The sequence below is a fragment of the Phocoena phocoena genome, chromosome 20 (assembly GCF_963924675.1).
Source record: "Phocoena phocoena chromosome 20, mPhoPho1.1, whole genome shotgun sequence".
In the NCBI taxonomy this organism is placed as follows: domain Eukaryota; kingdom Metazoa; phylum Chordata; class Mammalia; order Artiodactyla; family Phocoenidae; genus Phocoena; species Phocoena phocoena.
The window spans coordinates 40670941-40690631 of NC_089238.1; the positions used below are offsets into that span (position 1 = coordinate 40670941).

At 58.1% G+C, this 19691-nt stretch overlaps 1 protein-coding gene across 4 annotated transcripts; it reads left to right on the top strand.

Annotated features, from left to right (window-relative positions):
- Positions 1-4190: 4190 nt before the first annotated feature.
- RIPOR1 (RHO family interacting cell polarization regulator 1) lies at positions 4191-19010 on the top strand. Of its 4 annotated transcripts, none has more exons than XM_065898661.1 (23): positions 4191-4218; positions 10826-10952; positions 11067-11219; positions 11389-11467; positions 12178-12201; positions 12296-12349; positions 12493-12645; positions 12747-12810; positions 12904-12947; positions 13027-13152; positions 13607-13755; positions 13833-13962; positions 14042-14736; positions 14968-15721; positions 15806-15921; positions 16813-16945; positions 17206-17341; positions 17466-17627; positions 17893-18051; positions 18211-18407; positions 18497-18580; positions 18680-18770; positions 18913-19010. In XM_065898661.1, exons 1-23 carry the CDS (start codon positions 4197-4199, stop codon positions 19008-19010), a joined length of 3750 nt encoding a protein of 1249 aa, XP_065754733.1. In that variant the 5' UTR covers positions 4191-4196. The 4 variants fall into 4 exon arrangements, with proteins under 4 accessions (XP_065754733.1, XP_065754734.1, XP_065754731.1 ...); XM_065898662.1 differs by having other exon boundaries at positions 15809-15921; XM_065898659.1 differs by lacking the exon at positions 4191-4218 and adding an exon at positions 9979-9997.
- Positions 19011-19691: the final 681 nt, after the last annotated feature.

Genomic DNA, 19691 nt, shown 5'->3' on the forward strand with positions numbered 1-19691 from the left:
GGCCCTGCCTTCCCTGAGCCTCAGATGGCACCTCTGTGAAATGGGTGTCAGCTGTGTCCTTCCTCCCCTGGCTCACTGGTTGCTGTGGAGAGGCCTGGCAGGCCTCTAGCACCCCATGATCCTCGGAGGCTGTCACTCCCTCAAGGCCCCTGAACAGGGGGAGAGGGCCAGGTGAAGCCTCAGGTGTCCCATCTGCTCACTGCAGCCCCATCCATGCCTGGCCCTGATGGAAAAAGGATGGGGAACCAGGAGTGGTCACAGACAAGGACAATAGGCAGTGATGGGTACTCAGACGGGGTGAGTGGGAAGCCAGAGGACACAGGTTTCTTGGAGGAGGTGACATTTGAGCTCTTTTCCAAGTGGATAAGGGAGAGGAGCATCCCAGGCAGAAAGGAGGCTGGGAGAAGAGACAGAGGCCAGAGAGTAGGGGCCATGTCCAGGGATCCGCAGGGAGGCTGGTGTAGTGGAAACAGAGCAGGAAGGGCTGGCAGGACAGGTGGGAGATGAGGAGGTGAGGTCATCTAAGGCCAGATCTCCTGGGTCTTGGAGGCCTTACTACAGAGTCTGGACGTATCCTGAGGGCACTGGGGAACCAATATGAACTGACTTATGAGTTATTTTGTTTTTTGGGTTTTTTTTGCGGTACGCGGGCCTCTCACCGTTGTGGCCTCTCCCATTGCGGAGCACAGGCTCCGGATGCACAGGCTCAGCAGCCATGGCTCAGGGACCCAGCCACTCCGCGGCATGTGGGATCTTCCCAGACCGGGGCACAAACCCGTGTTCCCCGCATCGGCATGCCGACCCTCAACCACCGCGCCACCAGGGAAGCCCTGACTTATGATTTAAAAGATCACTTGAGGGAATTCCTTGGCGGTCCAGTGGTTAGGACTCCATGCTTCCACTGCAGGGGGCCCAGGTTGATCCCTGGTTGGAGAGCTAAGATCCCACAAGCCACAAGATGTAGCCAAAAAAACCCCAAAAAGATCACTCGAGCTGTTGGGTGGACAACAACTGTAGGGTACAAAGGAGGCAGCAGGGAGGCCAGAAAAGACGGTGGCCCAGACCTGGGTACCACCTGTGACAATGCAGAGATGTGGCCAGACACTGGACAGAGAGACTGATTGACTGTGACGAGCAAGGGCGTTATCTATTACAATTGGGAATTTTCTGGAAGTGGAATTCCAGAATTCCAGGCCAAGAAAGAGTTCCTCAGACAGTACCCTGGTGAGTCCCCACAATCACCGCTGCCTCATCAGAGTCTCAAGCAATAGCACAGGGACAACTCTGTGCCACTGCCACCCCAGGGGCCAGCATGCTGCCCAGCCCTGAATGGTTAGTGGGTGTTTGTTGAGTGAATTAATAAACAACAGAGTTCTAATAGTGGGAGGTGAGGTGCAGGGAGGGAACAAATCTGAAACATGTTAAGGAGATAGAATCTACAGGAGTAGGAGGCTGAATTAAGGTGGGGGTAGAGAGGGGGACGTCCAGGGTTCATGCATTTACTCATTCATTCAGTCTCTCATTTGATAAATATTTCTTGAATTCCCAATATGAGCCAGGGACAGTGGTGATGAGGACATCTGTGGCCCCTGCCCCCACAGAGCTTAGAGACTCACAGTGAGGCAGGCTTAGGCGCGTGAGCACACACGGGCACACATGCTACCTGGTGGTGATGGGTGACATGAAGGCATGAGTCCACAGGACATGGGGACAGAGAGTACCAAGGAGAGGCTGTCTTCAGAGAAGGTGGTCAGAGGATGCCTTGCTGAGGAGATGACTTTCCAGGTGGGCAGGGTCCAATTGGTGCCAGTTTTGAGAGCTCCAGAGAGGCCCAGCCTCACTCGGGTGGGAGCCTAGGTGGACAGTGGTGCTTTGCAGAGAGGAGAACAAAGGAAGAAGAGTCCCTCTGGTGAAGGTCATGAGATCTGGTGGGTCATCAGGGACTCTGAAACAGGAGAGGGCTCTGGGCACAGGGGAAGGCTCAGGATGTTCAGCAGTGGACGGATGAAGTCCTGAGACTAGATATTTTAGGGTGGGGGCAAACAGAAAGAAGAACCCAGTCTCTGGAAGCAATCCCCAGGTCTACTGACTACAGAAAAGGGGGTGCTGCAAAGGAAGGCAAAGAGGAGGGGCTGGAGAGGGGGAGAACTGGGAGAGGGTGAGGTGTGTCTTTGGTAAGAGCTAGCAAGGGAGAGGATGTCAGTGCCCCCTGCTACCTCTAAAGGTGACAGACTACAGAGTGAAGCCTGAAGGGTGGGGTTGGAGAGGACCGGTGTTGTCTTATTGATGGGAGGGGTGGGGGAGTGGAGCTGGCCCTTTTACCCCAGTGTGAGGTCAGCTGTCAGCTCCACCGTAACCCACTCCAGTATTCTAGCCCCTCATTGGAAAAGACTGGGTTCTGGCCCCCTTGGACAACATGTACCCAGACCTTGCCAGGGTCCTCACCCATGCTTCCAGAGCAAGGCCCGAGACTCCGCAGATGGCAGTACCCAGTGAGTGGTGAGTGCGTGGCCTGGCTAAGAGCTCAGACTTACCGGTGTCAGATGGTGGCAGGAAGGACAGCCTGCCCCCACAGCAGGGAAACTGAGGCCGGCGGACGGGCAGGGCTCAGGGGCAGCGTCCAGACCCAGAAGGTGTCTGATGAGTAGCCTTCAGGCCTTCCTGTTCCCCTCTCTGAAACTGGCCCTGATCCTTTCCTCCAACCAACTCAACCCAGCAGTGGTCTCTCCAGGACCTGTTTCACATATGGGGGCCTGAAAGGTCTCTAGAGCCCACGGAATTCAAGGAGGGAGCAGGCAGGCGAGGCTCTCCGGTGCACCGGTTTTGGGGTCTGCATGGGAAGGAATGGTTCCTTCCTGCCTTTGCTAATGGTTCTCCGAATGTCGCCCTATTCCCGCATATGTATCCGGATCCCGAGCAATGAGAACTCCCACCGCCCGCGTGTCGTCCAGGGTTCCCCCCCCCACCCCGCCCCGTCCCGCCTCGCCCCGCCCCGTCAAGCTGGTGGACGCCGCCGGCCACCGGCCTGCCCCGTTAGCCTAGAGGGCGGAGCGAGCCGTGAGCGCGTCCAGGGGTGTGGGAGCCGCGGGAGCGCAGGGGGTGGGGCCCAGCTGGCCAGGGGAGGAGCGGGGCGTCTGGGCTGCAGGCGGCGGAGCAGAGGGAGGGGCGGGCAGCAGCGGCGGTGACCGCGGCAGCTGCGGCGCGACCTAGCCGGGCAGCGACCAGTGCACGGAGAGCGCGAAGTCCGCGCAGCCCAGCGCAGCCATGTGAGTGTCCCCGCCGTTTCCGGGGACCGCGGGCAGGGCGGGGGTCAGGCGCGGCGGTTCTGGTGGCTACCCCCGCCTGGGGAGTCCCAGATCTGCTGCCCCGGCTGAGGCCCTGTCCCGTATCGCCCCATCCCCGGAACCCAGGCCTCGCGGTGTCGTTCCTCCCCTCCTCTCGGGCGCGGAGGACGCCCACAAAAGCCGCCGCCTCTGGGCCTGCCGCACCCGGCGCTGCCTCCTTCCCTCCCACGGCAAGGCCCAGGCGGCCTGTGCCCCGGGGCTCTGGGGTGGGCCAGGCCTGTGGGTGGGCCCTTGGCGCCAGCCTGGGCCCTGGCACGGACGCTCATCGGGAGCCCCACTGCCCTCGCCGCAGGAGAGACTGAGCTGGGAATGGGGAGAGGGCGACAAGGGGTGCAGGCCCGCCTCCGAGATGAGCTAATCTCTCTGGCCTCACCGGCTGGCCTAAGCCGCTTTGGGCCCCGACCCGAGGTAGCCGATGCGGCCTTGGGCTGGGCTCTTCGCCCAAATCTGGTGCGGCCCAGGCCGGGGAGGATAGCCCCGGCGCCGTAGGGGAACGGACCCTGTACCTGGAAATGAGAGGCTGGTGTGGGAATTCTGCAAGCAGCCAGGCCTGGGCAGCCTGCAGAACCAGTTTGGGGAAGGGGCTGCTCACAAGGGCTAGGGGTCTGGGTAAGCCTGGCTTCAGCACCCTCTGTTCTCCTCTCCCCGTTAGGCCTGAGTCCAGCCTCCAAGACTGACCCATCTCAGCCAGTTCTGGGTTGCTTCTAATATATGTCCAGGCTGGCTGGCCGAGCACCTACTGTGTGCAGTCCAGTGTAACAATACGGTGGGCCATCTGCGGGGCTTGCCCTGGGCCTGCATCGCTCAGTGCCGGCACAGCCTTCTGAGGAGGGTTACCAGACGATCTGGCAAATGCAGAAACTGGCCCAGAGAGGTTAAGTAATATTCTGAAGGTCGCACAGCTGGTTTGGAGAGAGGTGGGAATTAGACCCAGATTTGAATTCTTGCCACTGCACTATCCGCTTCCCCGGCATGGAGGGTAGCGGCGGGGATGGGTGGGCGGGGAGAGAGATGAGAATTGGAGAGTGAGGTACAAAACCTCCCTGTCAAAAACAATAAACAAACAAAAACAACCCAACAAAAAAAAAACCTCTCTGTCCTGGGTCCTGTGGGGCAGCAGCTGCAGAGGGGTAACTGGAAATGGGTGGGGATGAGGGGAGCACACAGGGCGCTGGGCTGGGTCCTCCCCGGGTGGAAAAGCTGGCGGGGAGGACGCGGCTGAGTCACTGCGGGCCCCTCGCTGCAGCTCGGACTAGCGCCTCTGCCAGGCCCGGCCCGGGGGAGGCCACAAGGCTTCCAGTGCGCCGCCGTCCGGGAATGTGACCAGCTGACCAGGGAGGGGGCCGGCAGGAAGTGAGGCCACCCGGCCGCCTCCGCCCGGTTCCGGGGTGGGGGGTCCCAGGCCGCACCGCGCCCCCCTCCCTCCCTGCTCCCGCAGCTGCGGCATGATGTCAGCAGCCGGGTTTGGGGCAGTTGCCATGGAGACAGGGGCAGGCTCAGGAGGGACCCCATTCTTCCTTGAAGCCGCCCCTTGCCCGGGTTATTTTTAGCGTCTGTTTACCTCAGTCCTGGGCGGCCCTGCGGTGGGGCGGGGCTGGACCGGAGACTCCCGGGAAAGCGGCTGGCCTGGCAAACCACTGAGCTGGGCCGCACAGGTGGCGGGACCTCCTGACCCACGCAAGTGCACCAGTTTTGGCGTGTAGAGGGTATTAGAGGCCGCGGGATCTGGGGCCACGCAAGCGGGCAGAGTTCCATTCCTAGCTGCCCTGAGCTGGCTATGCTGCAGGCCCCATCACCCTTGAGACCTGGGTTCTTTCCCATGTCAAGAACAGACTTCAGGGCTGCCATAAGTCCAGAAAATCCCCTGGCTCTTATCAGCCAGCCCCCACCAACACCAGTTGAGGTGGCCCCTCCCCTTAGCTCAAGGGGTTCAGCTCTTTCCCTTCCCCCACCCCCAGCAGGGGAGATCCTGCCTATTCACCCCCTGGAATTGTCACTTAGATTGATATTCTAATGGTCATTTAGACCAACAGTTATACATCCTGGTCCCTGTGGCAGAAGCCCAGAGAAAGAAAATTGATGGGACACTCAGCCTACTCTGAGTCCAGCCCACCTACTCAGTTCCAGAATCCCAGGGAACCCCCACCCAGCCCCATTCTCAGAGGGCAGAAGCCCACCTGCTGATACAATCAGAAAGTAAGGAAAGGAAAAGGAAATTGTCCATGAGGTAGAGGAGTTGGGGTAGATAGAGACTTGAAATCTACCCCTTCAGCAGCTCAGGATCTACCTGTATCTGGGCAACCCAGTTCAGTCAGCCCCCAACTCATAATCAGCTCCTGCCTTCCTTCATTGCTTTGGTGCAGGGCGCAGAGGGTACAGCAGTGAGCAAAGCAGACAGGCCTCAGCCCCCAGAGTTCACAATCTGGTTGGAAGACAGACCCTAAAGGGGAACTGACAACTGAGTTATGTGGCCTCAGGGATCAGAGAGAGGAAACTATGAGGCACCTTAAAGGGGGACCCAATCCAAGGCAGGCTTCTTTGAGGAAGAAGTAGTAGGGTAAGACTTGAAAAAAGAGAGGGAGCTGGTCAGGCTGAGAGTAGTGGGAAGAGGATATAGGATCAATGAGAGCTGCTGCTTAAGTGCTGAAGAGCCTACAGGCATGGGGAGAATTCACAGTATCTGGAACAGAATGATCATGGGGGGAACAGAGGGGAGGAGGAAGGTATATGAGGGAAGGGACAGAGCCTGAAGGTCTTGTGGGTCATGTTAGAGAGTCTGGACTTTATCCTTGGGGTAGAGGAATGCCCATGGATGTTTCACAAGAGTTAGAATAGAGGGAAGTTAAAGATTTAGAGTCCTGGGGTTTGAATCCTGGCCCTACCACTTAACAGCTGTGTCATCTTGGGCAGATTAATAATTGTTAATAACATCAGTTAACATTTGTTGTGTGTTTACAGTGAGGTACTGTGTCCACCCCAACTTCTGTACTCCACATACGATTCTCCCTTCCCCAAACACTCCCAGTAGAGGAAGTATCTCACTTCATCCTCCCAACAGCCCTGTGAGATCGTTGTTATTATTATTGTTGTTATCCTCATTTCACAGATGGATACCTGCAGCCCCAAAAGGTTAAGAAATGTCTCGCCCAAAGTCACACAGCCAGTTAGCCTCAGGTTTCTCACCTGTGAAGTGGGGCTAATAGGACACACCCCCGTAGGTTTGTTGCCAGAATTAAATGAGATGATGTTTGTTAATTAAGCACAGTGCTTGGCATAGAAATCACTTGATAAAGGACAGTTTTTAGCATTGTCAGGTGACTGGAATTTCAAGAGGGGCAATGCTGTTATTGAATAGATCATTGTGGGTTAGCATGGAGACAGGGAACCCATTAGGAAGCTGCTGTAGGGTTCTAGGTGAGAATTGGTGATGGCTTGGCCTTGAGTTCTAGCTATAGGGGTGGAGGTGAGGGGGCAGATTCCAGAGACGGCAGGAGTGGGTGGCTGAGTAGATGTGGGGGTAACAGAGGCTGAGGGATCCATGATGATTCCTAGTTTCTGTCTTGAACAACTGGATAAATAGATGGTGGGGCTGTCGGGGAGAGGTTAAGACTGGGGAGGGTCAGGTTTGAGGAGGAAAGTGGTGACTTTAGTTTGGGGCCTTCAAACTTAGCACATCCCTAATAACCCACTCCACATTGTCACTCAGCTTCCAGGAGGTATCAAGCAGGCAGCTTGATAAACAGGCCTGGTGCTCAGAAGAACGGTTTGGGCAAGGAAGAGATATGGAAGCTGGCAAAATTTAGATGGCATTAAGCTGTGGGAGATGTACCCAGCCCATGAGTGGGGAGGATGAGGCCCATTCAGGGATGGGGAGAAAGGCAGATCCTCTGGGAAAATAATAATGTGCAGCCAGAGCGATAGGTGGAAAGCCAGAGGCACGTTGTCTCTTGAAATCCAAGACAAGGAAAGGCTCAAGGAAGAGGAAGAGAACTACACAGTGAAAAGCTTTGCTGAGATCAAGCAGGATAAGGACCAAACATTGGACACTGGATTCAGCAATGGGAAGTCACTGGTGACCTTGTCCAGACCAGTCAGGGGAGTACTGGGTATAGAAGCTGTACCAAGATAGGAAGAAGAGTGGGTGGGTTTGGAGAGGAAATGGAGGTAGACACCTCTTCAAGAAACTTGGCTCTAAAAGAGCCAAATAGGGTGAGGGGTAGGGTAGCTAGAAAGAGGCTGGGAGTCCACAGAGGGGTCATTTCTTTTTGTAGTTATTTATTTAAAGTTAACTTTATACTGAAATATAATATTCACACAGAAAGGGTACATGTCCTAACTGTACAGCTCACAAGACATTTTCACAAAGGAACACACCCATATAGGATCAGGAAATACAACCCAGATTAGGAAACAGAACATAATCAGTACCCTGTCAGCCCCCTTGCGCTCCCTTCCAGTCACTACTCCCCAGGGGTAGTGTCACTACTATTAATAGTCACTACTATTCTGACTTCTGTCACCATAGATTAAGTTTAACTGTTTTTGAACTTTATATCAAGGAACTCAAACATATATCCTCTCTTGTGGTCTTGCTTTTTTCACTCAACATTGTGTCTGTAGGATTCATCCACATTGTTGCATGTGGTTGTATATTGTCCATTCTTTTTGTTGTATAGCATTCCATTATCTACTGATGGGCATTTGGATGGTTTCCAAGGTTGTTTTCATCTTTTATGTGGGAGTGACTTGAGCTTGTTTGAGGCTTGTGGAGAAAGTTTGAAACACTCATCTTCCATGGAAAGGGAGAGAGATGGCTAAGGTCACACATGAGGATTTCCCGCACGGGAAACAAAAGCCTGGCTGAGGTTGAGATTTGCTCTTTTCCAGCCCAGCTGCTGTGCCAAGACCTCTGGCAGCTCCCGCCAGCCTGTGCACAGGTGCAGAGAAGGCAGGGGGTTAGGTTGCCCAGGGTTGGTTTCTGCCAGGTAATAGAGAAGCCCAGGGTGCTGGGGATATTGGTAGCAGGCAAGCAAGCTGGAGTGGTGGCTGCAGATCCAGGCTGGGGAGAAGGGTGTGCAAGGAAGGTAGAGAAGAGAAGGTAGGAGGGAACTGGCAGAGAGAAAGGAAGCAGAGGCGGATTGTGAGCTCTGTGCAGGGCAATGTCTGTGCAATTCCAGCTGTTATCTCCAGAGACTTGCATAGGGTTGTCACTTGGTAAATAGTTGAATAAATGAGCTGAGGTCTCAAGAGGTCACAGGTAGAAGGCAGGTGAGGAGGGGGTGAGGGAGATGTGGTTCTGATTTAGGAAAGGGTCATTCCAGAGCCAGGTGATGAGACTGGGGTGTTCCCATGGAGGGTGGCTGCACGGAGCAGAGGCCAGTGTTGGGTGGGCAATCCATGGGAATGCATAGCTGCCAGCATAGGGTGCACAGCATCCAGTCTTCAAGGAGGGAGGGGGAGATAGCATTTCTCAAACTAGGATCCTTGGACATCTTGCATCTGAATCTGTAGTGGGGTGGTGGGCTGGTTGGAAATGCAGACCCCTGGGCCCACCCCAGCCTCTTGGGGAAAAAGTAAGCCCAGTGCAGCAGAATTGAGCATCAAGGAGCAAGAGTGTTTATGCGGTGGGGGAGCACCCAGGCCATCTGAGAGGATGAGATGCTCAATGGACCCTGAGTATGGTGGCCTTTATCCAGGCTAGAGTTGGATAGGGATAGTCAATAAAGAGATACTGGGGGCAAGAAAGGGCCAACACCAAGGGGATTAAGCCCAGGTGAGGTGGGGGCCAGAAGGATGCGGCCTCTGCCCTAGGATGCAGCTTCTGCCAGAGAGAAGGCCCTGATTGGGGAATGGGACCGGATCCTCTACCCTGTGGCCTGGGGGTAGAGAGGGTGTCCAGACTGAGCATCCCCTCTGAGGGTGGAGGGATGGGGGTGGTGCATGGTGCTATGGGACTCTCTGCACCCAGTTGCTTCTCTTCCTTCTCTCGGTGGCAACACATAATATGGGGTTGATCCAGTCCCCCACTTTTAGCTCCTTCTCAGCCTCCAAACCCCCTCATGCTCAGTGCTTCTCTGCCGTCCTTTGGCACAGTCCCTCCACTCAGCACCCCCAGCCCTTCCTTCTACTCTCTCAGCCCCTGCTCTCTAGCCTTCACACACTCAGAACCCCAACTCTCAGCCCTCTGTGTCCAGCTCTCTCTCAGCACCCCTCAACAGCCACAGTATGAGCCCCCTGTGCTAACTGCACCCAATTCAGCCCCACCCGGTGTCCTCACTCTGTTTATCCCTCCATATTCACCGCCGCCCTCGACTCCCTTTACCCACACTCCTGACCCAGCCGAGAAGACCCCTGTAAGTCCCCTGCCTGAGGGGAACCTCCAGTCACCCCTCCCAGAGGCTGGGAGGGGGGCCAAGGGCCAGGTGCCCCCGTGGTCCGGCGGGTCCCGCCCCATCCCGGCGGGCTGAGTCAGGCGGCAGGAACTGGGCGGGGGGCGGCGCCAGGAGGAGCTGAAGCAGGAGCCAGAGTCGCTGGGAGCGAGCGCGGAGCCCAGCCCGGCCGGCACCGAGTGGCCCTGGGCCGGCGGGGACACGGGGGGCAAGCACGGAGCTTGGAGGGCTGTCCTGGACTTACCATGAACTCCAAGAAGAGAGGTAGGACCTGGTCCGGGGCTGCGGAGGCTCCGGGGCTGGTCCCAGGGGGCTGCGGACCGCGTTCTGTGGGCCTGGGGTGCGTGTTTCGCCGGAGCGGTGTGGGGGTCTGCGGAGGATCTCTTCCTGCTAAGGTCACGGGCAAAGGCTGCTGTCTGTGACTCAGTTTCCCGGTTGGAGTCTCAGGAAAGTGGAGGGGGCGGGGCACTTCTCGGCACTGCCCCCCAACCTGGGAATCCCCCGGCTCTGGGCACCGGGAGGGCTCTGGCGTCTGGGCGCCTCGGAGCGGGTGGGGGCTGGAGGGGAGCAGCTTCCGCAGGGCGGCCGGTGTGGGGAGCCCAACCTGCACAGGCCGGGCCTGCCAGACAGCTCTGCTGGGCTCAAAGCACGCACCCCGCCCCGCCCCGTGACCTCCTACGGCCTCTCGGGGTGTGGGCGTGGGAGCTCCTGGTCCACTTGGGGGGAGGAGGTCAGAGCAGGGCTGGGGAGCCCGCCCCACCCCCGGGTAAACAGGCGCTTCCGCACATTCTTTGCGCGCCCCTCCCCTTTCCTGCCCCTTCCCAGCCCGGGGAGGGTCCCAGTGCGACCCCCCTTCCTGCCCCGCGCGGCAGGCGGAGCCTGCACCTCTGCAGGAAGTGGGGGCGTAGCCGAGGCCACGCTGAGTCCGACACCGAGTCACCCGCGGCCGCCCTGTCATAAGCACCAGGGCCGCTGGGGTTCGGACTCCAGCCTCAGGCCGTGGCCGGCAGGACTGAGATACAGAGTCGGGGCCGCGGGGAGGGGGCTTCAAGGGCCTGATTGGCGCTGGACACCCTCCCTCGCCACCCCCAGGGAGCCCCGCGCGGACTCATTCCATGATGTCCCTGTCGGTGCGGCCGCAGCGCCGCCTGCTCAGCGCCCGGGTCAATAGGAGCCAGTCCTTCGCAGGCGTCCTCGGCAGCCAGGAGCGGGGGCCCAGGTACGCGGCAGAGGGGGGCTTATGGGGTCAAGAGAGTCTGACCGGGTTGGAGTGTGCAAGTGAGGGCTTGGGGAATGACTTCTTGCCGCTTCCTGAGTGCAGTCTCTTCTTCAGGAGCTTCCCAGCCTTCAGTCCCCCGGGGCCCCCACGGAAGCCCCCAGCGCTCTCCCGAGTGTCCAAGATGTTTTCAGTGGCGCACCCGGCCCCCAAGGTCCCACAGCCTGAGCGGCTGGACCTGGTGTACACGGCGCTCAAGCGAGGCCTGACGTAAGCAGTGCCCTCCCAATGCCTTGTCCCATGATCCCTCCCTAAGTCCTCATTCCCTTTCTGCTAGTAGGAACCTTCCCCAGCCTCACACCCTCTCCTCACTGCTTGTTCCCTGGGCAGGTAGAAGCTGGAGAGGTAAGATAACTCTTGTGGTCACCCCTTTCCCCAGGGCCTATTTGGAAGTGCACCAGCAGGAGCAGGAGAAACTCCAAAGACAGATAAGGGAGTCCAAGAGGAATTCCCGCCTGGTAAGTAAAGGGTTGGCATCCCGTATGCCCAGGATTAATATGCCCTTTGCTCTTGTGGTGTGGGGGACTGGGCAGCACCAGCCCTGGGTGACATCAGAGCTGTTTTCTGGGGTGATTTGGTCCAGGTGTGACTAGAAAAGGGGGTATCAGGGAAGGCTGGGGAGGTTCCTCTCCTCAGGTTTCCCAGGCTGCATGTACTTTGCCTGGGACCCAGTGCCTGTCCATGGGAGCTTCCAGTGGGTTGGGTCAAACCCCACAGACATGGACAGCAGAAGATTATGTTGTAGTGGTACTGAGGGAGAGCCATGGTTCTGCCTGGGGAACAGGTCAGGGCTTCCCAGAGGAAGAAACATTTCTGCTGGGTCTTGAAGCATGAACAGGAGTTCCCTAGTAGAGGGAACCATGCATGAAGAGGCACAGAGCTCTCTTCCTAGGGGTTGTAGAAAAGGCAGTGGGCCAGGGGAGGGATCCCATGGAAGAGGTGGGGGGAAGAGTACTAGAGGGGCCTTGGGGACCAAATCTATGACACCAGCAAAGACCAGGCACGTGGGAAGGTAGGTCAGTCCCTGCTTTGACTGGAATGGCTGTGGATTGTGGTGTGAGAGGGAGGAAGGCTGTGATGAAAAGGAGCTAGGTAGGTCTGGGTGAGCAACTGCCCCTGCTGGAGTACTTCTCCTACCTCCTAATGCCCCCCTCATCTCTCCCCGCAGGGCTTCCTGTATGACTTAGACAAGGTGAGTGTATAGAGAATGGTGTTGGAAGAGGTTGGCTCAGGGGGAGGTAAAGGGCCCTGGGCCTCAGGCTTCTCCTAACACACCTCTCCCCCAGCAAGTCAAGTCCATTGAACGCTTCCTACGACGGCTGGAGTTCCACGCCAGCAAGGTACTTGTGCAGCATGCGTGTGTGCTTGCAGCGTGGGGTGGGGGATTGGGTATCACAGGGAGATGGGATGATGCTAGGCCCTGGGTGAGCAACCCCAGTAGTGAGTCTCAATCCCCCCTCTGCCACCCCACTCATCTGCCCAGATCGACGAGCTGTATGAGGCATACTGTGTCCAGCGGCGTCTCCGGGATGGCGCCTACAACATGGTCCGTGCCTACAGCACCGGCTCCCCAGGGAGCCGTGAGGCCCGGGACAGCCTGGCCGAGGCTACTCGGGGGCATCGGGAGTACACAGAGGTGAGGGATGTGTGCCTGTGAGGCAGAGGCACAGAGTGTGGCAGAGCTGGTGAGAGGGGACTGGTTCTTGACCTCCTCCTGTCTCTGCCCATCCCTCTCAGAGCATGTGCCTGCTGGAGAGCGAGCTGGAAGCACAGCTGGGCGAGTTCCATCTCCGGATGAAAGGTACCAAGTGGTGAGGCCGACTGGGGGCAGGGAGAGGGAGGTGTGTGCCTGAGACCCCTGGACCCGGCTCATCTACTTCTCCCCCACTCCCAGGGCTGGCCGGCTTCGCCAGGCTATGTGTGGGCGATCAGTATGAGGTAGGAGGATGGGCAGGGAAGGGCTGGGATGGCAGGGTCGCAACACCAAGGGCTGCTTCAACCTGCCTCTTCCCCCTAGATCTGCATGAAATATGGGCGTCAGCGCTGGAAACTACGGGGCCGCATAGAGGGTAGTGGAAAGCAGGTGTGGGACAGTGAGGAAACCGTCTTTCTTCCTCTGCTCACGGAGTTCCTGTCCATCAAGGTGATGTCTCTGCCCAGAACCATAGGACACCAAGATCCTTTGGCTCTATGACCCTGTGAACCCCTTATGATCCTCATGACCCTGAGACCCTTACCCCTGTGACCCCCATCTGATTCCATGGCCCTCTGTGAATGCGTGACCCCTTCACCTTCATGACCCTGTGATTGCCTTGTGATCTCCTGACCTTGTGAATATATGACCCCTGAACTCTCATGAGGCTGTGACTCCCACGACCTCAATGAATACAAATTTAGACCTCTGTGGTCCCCGTGCTCCCAGGCTGCTTTGAGCCTCCATGGCCCCATTACCCTGAGAACTCCATTCCCTGTAACTTCCTCATGGCCCAATGACCCTGTGACTGTCCCATAACCTCTATGCAAATTCAGACCTCTGATCTCCCACAATCTCATGACCCCTACACCCTTGTGACCCCACCATGCATTCTTGGCTACAGGTGACAGAACTGAAGGGCCTGGCCAACCATGTGGTTGTAGGCAGCGTCTCCTGTGAGACCAAGGATCTGTTCGCTGCCCTGCCCCAGGTCGTAGCTGTGGACATTAATGACCTCGGCACCATCAAGCTCAGCCTGGAAGTCACGTGGAGGTTCGTGGGGCTGAGGGGCTTGGAGACGGGGCTGGGGCTTGATGTTAGCACCTTCTAACAGCTTCTTCCCTCTCCAGTCCCTTCGACAAGGATGACCAGCCCTCAGCCGCTTCTACTGTCAACAAGGCCTCCACAGTCACCAAGCGCTTCTCCACCTACAGCCAGAGCCCACCAGACACGCCCTCACTTCGGGAACAGGCCTTCTATGTGAGTCACATCCCAGGCTCAGCCCCCCATCCAGGGGTTTGCCGGGGGTGGTCCTGAGATGTCCTTTTCTCTCTCCTAGAATATGCTGAGGCGGCAGGAGGAGCTGGAGAATGGCACAGCGTGGTCCCTGTCGTCCGAATCTTCTGATGACTCCTCTAGCCCACAGCTCTCAGGCACTGCACGCCACTCCTCAGCCCCCAGGCCCCTGGTGCAGCAGCCTGAGCCTCTGCCCATCCAGGTTGCCTTCCGTAGGGCTGAGACCTCCACTTCTGGAACCGTGGATGAGGAGGGGGCCATGGCCCCAGCCCTGGCCAATGGGCATGCCCCCTACAGCCGGACTCTGAGCCATATCAGTGAGGCCAGTGTGGATGCTGCCCTGGCTGAGGCTTCAGTGGAGGCTGCAGGCCTAGAAAGTCTAGTCCAGGGACCCAGCCCACCTGCACATCCAGATCCCACACATGGAGAGCACCCTAGTCCTGTCCCTTCTGCCCTGGACCCTAGCCATTCTGCCATAAGCCCCACTCTCAGTACAACAGGCCCCGCCCACACATCTACAGACCCTGCCCCCTCTGCACACCTAGACTCAGTTAACAAGACCATAAATTCTAGCTCTCCTGAATTGCCAGACCCCACGCACACCACTACAAGCGCCACCTCTAGTGTTGTAAGCCCTACCCATAGTGCTCCAAGCCTTACTCACACTACCACAGGTTCTACCCACAAGACTGTGGTCTCTACCATCACTATTACAGGCCCTACCCCCAGTACCACAGGGTCAGTCCAGACCACCACAAGTCCCACCCACAAGCCGATGCTTTCTACCGTCACTCCTGTAGCTCCTGTCCCCAGTACTACAGACCCAGTCCAGACCACCACAAGCCTCAGCCACACTGTCACAAACCTGACACACACTGTCACAAGCCCCACCAACAAACACGTGATCTCTACCCTCTCTACTGCAGGCCCTACCCCCAGTACCACAGACCCAGCCCAGACTACCACAAGCCCCACCCACACTACCACTAGCCCCACCCATACTACTGCAAGCCCTACCCATACCACCATAAGCCCCACCCACACTGCTACAAGCCCTACCTATACCATAACAAGCCCCACCCATACCATAATAAGCCCTGCCAACACTACTGCAAGCTCTACCCACACCACCACAAGCAGTACCCACACTACTGCAACCCCTACTCACACAGCCAGGATTTCAACTCACACCGCTACACCCAATGCTAAGGACCCAGTCCAGATCACCGAGAGTCCTACCCATTCTGTCACAAGTCCCACGCTTATAACTGTAAGCCCTTCCACTTTTCTAGACCTTGCCACGCTCTCCAACCCCTCTGCAAACACAGACCCTCCCCTCCCAGGCATCGACCCCCTGTCCTGTAGCTACCCAGCCTCCACTTCCTGCACTCAGGCAGACCCCATAGCCCCCAGCACCTCCCACCCAAGTCCTACCTGCTCCAGTTGGGAACCCCTCACAAGCCCTTCCCCAAAACTCCCAGAAGCCATCCGTCAGAGCCCAAGTCCCCCTCCCTCACCCCTAGCCCCTGTGCCCCAGCATTCAGACCCTAGAGTGGCCAGGGCTGCCCAGGCCCCAGTTCCAGGGGCAGCTGGAGGTGCTGGGGACAGGAAACTGGAAGAGGCACTGGGGGCCCTAATGGCTGCCCTGGATGACTATCGTGGCCAGTTTCCTGAGCTGCAGGGCCTGGAGCAGGAGGTGACCCGGCTGGAGAGTCTGCTTATGGTGAGGAGGGCTGGGCTGGTTTGCGGCAGCGCAGGGAGGGCAGCCAGGCAGGGGCAACAGCTCTGACGCCCTTCACAACCCCAGCAGAGACAAGGCCTGACTCGCAGCCGGGCCTCCAGTCTTAGCATCACTGTGGAGCATGCCCTGGAGAGCTTCAGCTTCCTCAATGAAGATGAAGACAATGACAGTCCTGGGGACAGGTGAGAGGGGCTAGGAGCGGGGGAAGAGGGGAGGTGAGTAGCAGGTGAAGGAGAAAGGCGAGAAAGGGGAACAGGTGAGGTGAGGCCAGGGGGAGCACGTAAAGAGAGCAGTAAGATGGGTGGTGGGCTCGAGGGAGGTGGGTGGGAGGGGATGGACTTGCTGGCAGGTACATCTGTGTTCATCCCTCCCATGTACTCCTCGTGTGTCCTTGTTGCTCATGTTTTTAATCCCATCTGTATCCCCAGTGCTTCTGGTCACCTTTCTCCTCATCCCTGCAGTGTCTGCCTCCTCCATCGGTCCCTACCAGCTCCTGAGCCTCCAGCTCCTCCTCTCTTCCTTGGCCTCACCTTGAACCTACCCTATGAACGAGCCTTTACTGTGCCTCCCCATGCATCCTGTGCCCGCCAGCATCAACCCCCTCTGTCTGGACCCCAGCTTTCCCAGAGACCCTGGCCCCTTGGCTCTTTGTCCCAGAGTGGCCTTTGCCGATTCCCAGTTGAAGGTCATGCCCAGCCCCTCCTCCCTCCAGTGCTGCCTAGGTTATGGCCCCGTGCCCTGCGCCCCTTGGGCCGCAATCCCTTGCAGTCCACATTGCGTAGACCATCCCGCCTGCAACCCTACTCCCGCCCATCCCAGCCCCGGCGGCCCCAGAGGTCCCAGCAGTCCTAGCTGGAGGTAGCCCTGGGCAGACAGGCTCTGGAGACCCCTGCTACCACCTGCTGGTCCCAGCCCTTTCCTCCTTCTGGAAGTCCTCCGTGAACTTACCCATTGTCTGTTGTTTGTGCATGATGTGTTCTTCTGTTCTCGGATGGGGGGAACTTAATAAAAATACTCTGGTGACCAGATGATGATGTGTGCTCCTGGGGCGGTTGACCCCATTTTTCTCTCAGGCCCCCAAACAGCCCGGAGCCTGGGGCTGAGGACAGCCTCGACTCACCTAGTGCCCGACCCCTCAGCACAGAGTGTCCAGCTCTGGACACTGCCTTGGTCCAGCATCTGTACCACTGCAGCCGCCTCCTGCTGGTGAGGCTAGTGGTATTCCCCCACCCTTCCCTTGTAGCCCCTTCCCCCAGGGAGCCCTACACTTCAATCCCGGCCCTGCACACCTCCTCTGAGTTCCACTCCCCAATGTCCCAGGGCCTGGCTCTTGCTGAATGGAACACCTCCCACACTCTGGCTCCCCCAGTCTCTCCCGATGCATGCAGGGACTGGTAGTCCCTGGTCTCCACCCTCCCTAAGCTCTGTCTTGAGGTCTGAGCTACTTGGCCACCCCTATTCTCCAGAAACTGGGCACATTTGGGCCCCTGCGCTGCCAAGAGGCATGGGCCCTGGAGCGGCTACTACGGGAGGCCCGAGTGCTTGAAGCAGTATGTGAGCTTAGCAGGCGATGGGAAATCCCTGCCACCTCTGCCCAGGAAGGTAAAAGCTGTGTGGGCTCTGCCTCATGTCTGCCCCAAAGTTCCTCCCTTGCCCTATCCCACCTATGCGCCTGTCTCCCCACCGGCCTGTCCTGTTGCTGACAGTTTCCTGCACCTCCTCACAGTGGTGCAGTTCTCGGCCTCCCGGCCCGGCTTCCTGACCTTCTGGGACCAATGTACAGAGGGACTCAGCCCCTTCATCTGCCCTGTGGAGCGGGTGCTCCTCACCTTCTGCAATCAGTACGGCGCCCGTCTCTCCCTGCGCCAGCCAGGCTTAGCCGAGGCTGGTGAGTGGGCTGCCTACCTGCCCCCTTTGCTCTCCTTTCTCAGATCCCCAGTGATGGGACCTCAGGGAAAGCCAGGTCAGCCCACAGAGACATGCTGAGATGAGCACTGGGAAGAAACATCGAAGGCTCATGCCTCAGCACAAAAGGGCCCAGATTGGACCCTTTTGTGCTGGGTCCCTGCATCTGCACGTGGGGTGGGAGCACTCTTCCCTCTAAGGACCCAGGTCCATCCACACCCTGAGACCTGCGGCACTGCCTCCCACAGTGTGTGTCAAGTTCCTGGAGGATGCCCTGGGGCAGAAGCTGCCCCGGAGGCCCCAGTCAGGCCCTGGAGAGCAGCTCACCGTCTTCCAGTTCTGGAGTTACTTCGAAGCCTTGGACAGCTCCTGCATGGAGGCCTATGTGACCGAGACTGCCGAGGAGGGTGAGGCAGTAGCCCTGGTCACAAAGTGGCCTGATGCTATGGGTGGGTCTGAAGGTGTGAATTCAGGACATGAAGGTACAAAAGAACCCACCCCGGGAGGCTCTTTGCCCTGCCAGCTTGTTCCAACTGACACCCCCCCGCCCGGCTTCCTTTTTTCAGTGTTACTAGTGCGGAATCTGAACTCAGATGACCAGGCTGTGGTGCTGAAAGCCCTGAGGTTGGCACCTGAGGGGCGGCTTCGAAGGGATGGGCTCCGGGCCCTCAGCTCCCTGCTTGTCCATGGCAACAACAAGGTCATGGCTGCTGTCAGCACTCAGCTCCGGAGCCTGTCACTGGGCCCTGCCTTTCGGGAAAGGGTAAGAGTCAGGCAGGGCTCCCTGAGGGCAAAGGCTGGGGTCCCAGGCTCCCAGTGTCTGGCTAAGTCTGCCCTCCCACCCTTAACCAGGCTCTACTCTGCTTCCTGGACCAGCTCGAGGATGAGGATGTGCAGACGAGAGTGGCTGGCTGCTTGGCCCTGGGCTGCATCAAGGTGACCCCTTTCTCTCCCCTCCCAGCTCCCCAAGCGCTGGGTCCTGAGCCTTTCTCACCTGCTGCACTGGGCCCACCTCAATGCTGTCTCCCCCGGTAGGCTCCTGAAGGCATTGAGCCCCTGGTGTACCTGTGCCAAACGGACACAGAAGCCGTGAGGGAAGCAGCTCGGCAGAGCCTGCAGCAATGCGGTGAGACTGGGGAATGGGAGATATGGGTCAAGTTGAGTTCTATGACATTTTGGCTGCTGGGAATAGGGGTGAGATGGGGTCAGGGGTGGGAGGGCCAGGGCGGGGCTAGGGCCTCTCCTGATCCCATCTTTATCCACTACAGGAGAAGAGGGACAGTCTGCCCATCGACGGCTGGAGGAGTCACTGGATGCCCTGCCCCGCATCTTCGGGCCCGGCAGCATGGCCAGCACGGCATTTTAAACTCCCCACCCACTGGCCCCCAGTGCCCCTTCCCCCCACTTTCAGGGCTTACCAGGCACTGGCAGGGAGGGTGAGGGCTGGCTCCAGACACTCCTCCCTCACAGATTCCTATCAATGAAAATCTAATATATTCTCCTTTTGTCCTCGGGGTGGGTAGAGTCAGTGCCGCAGTCAAGTGCCTCCCAGCCTCAGCTCAGCACACTTGCCATAGATCGGTATCCCGGGCCTGGCCGTCCTGCCTCTGCCCTGCCACGTCCCTTGGTTTTGTATTTTATTTACAGAGTTTTACAGAAAATAAAAAAGCAAAATGCCTTTCCTACGTAGCCTGGACTGGTGCACTACTGACCTTCTGCTCCAGCACACTCTGGCTGTGGCCCTAACACTAGTGTGTCCACACTCCAACTGTGACAATGCCATGTGCTTTTGCCCTGGAAATCCAGATGGAAGAGAGCCCAGAGGCTGGAACTGCGCTTGGAAAAGAGGGCAGAGGAAGAGGGTGGTGGAGTGTTGCTGAGGAGGCCCGGCCTGCAGGTGGGTGTACCCTGGGCCTGGAAGCTGTGGGCCTAGACTGGAGCCAAACTGTGGAGTTGGCCTAGAGAAGCCCCAAAGGGTGCCAGTCCTGGGAATGGCTCCTTGGCAGCCAGCTCACTTGGCCAGAAGGCAAAGAGGAAGCAGGCAGGA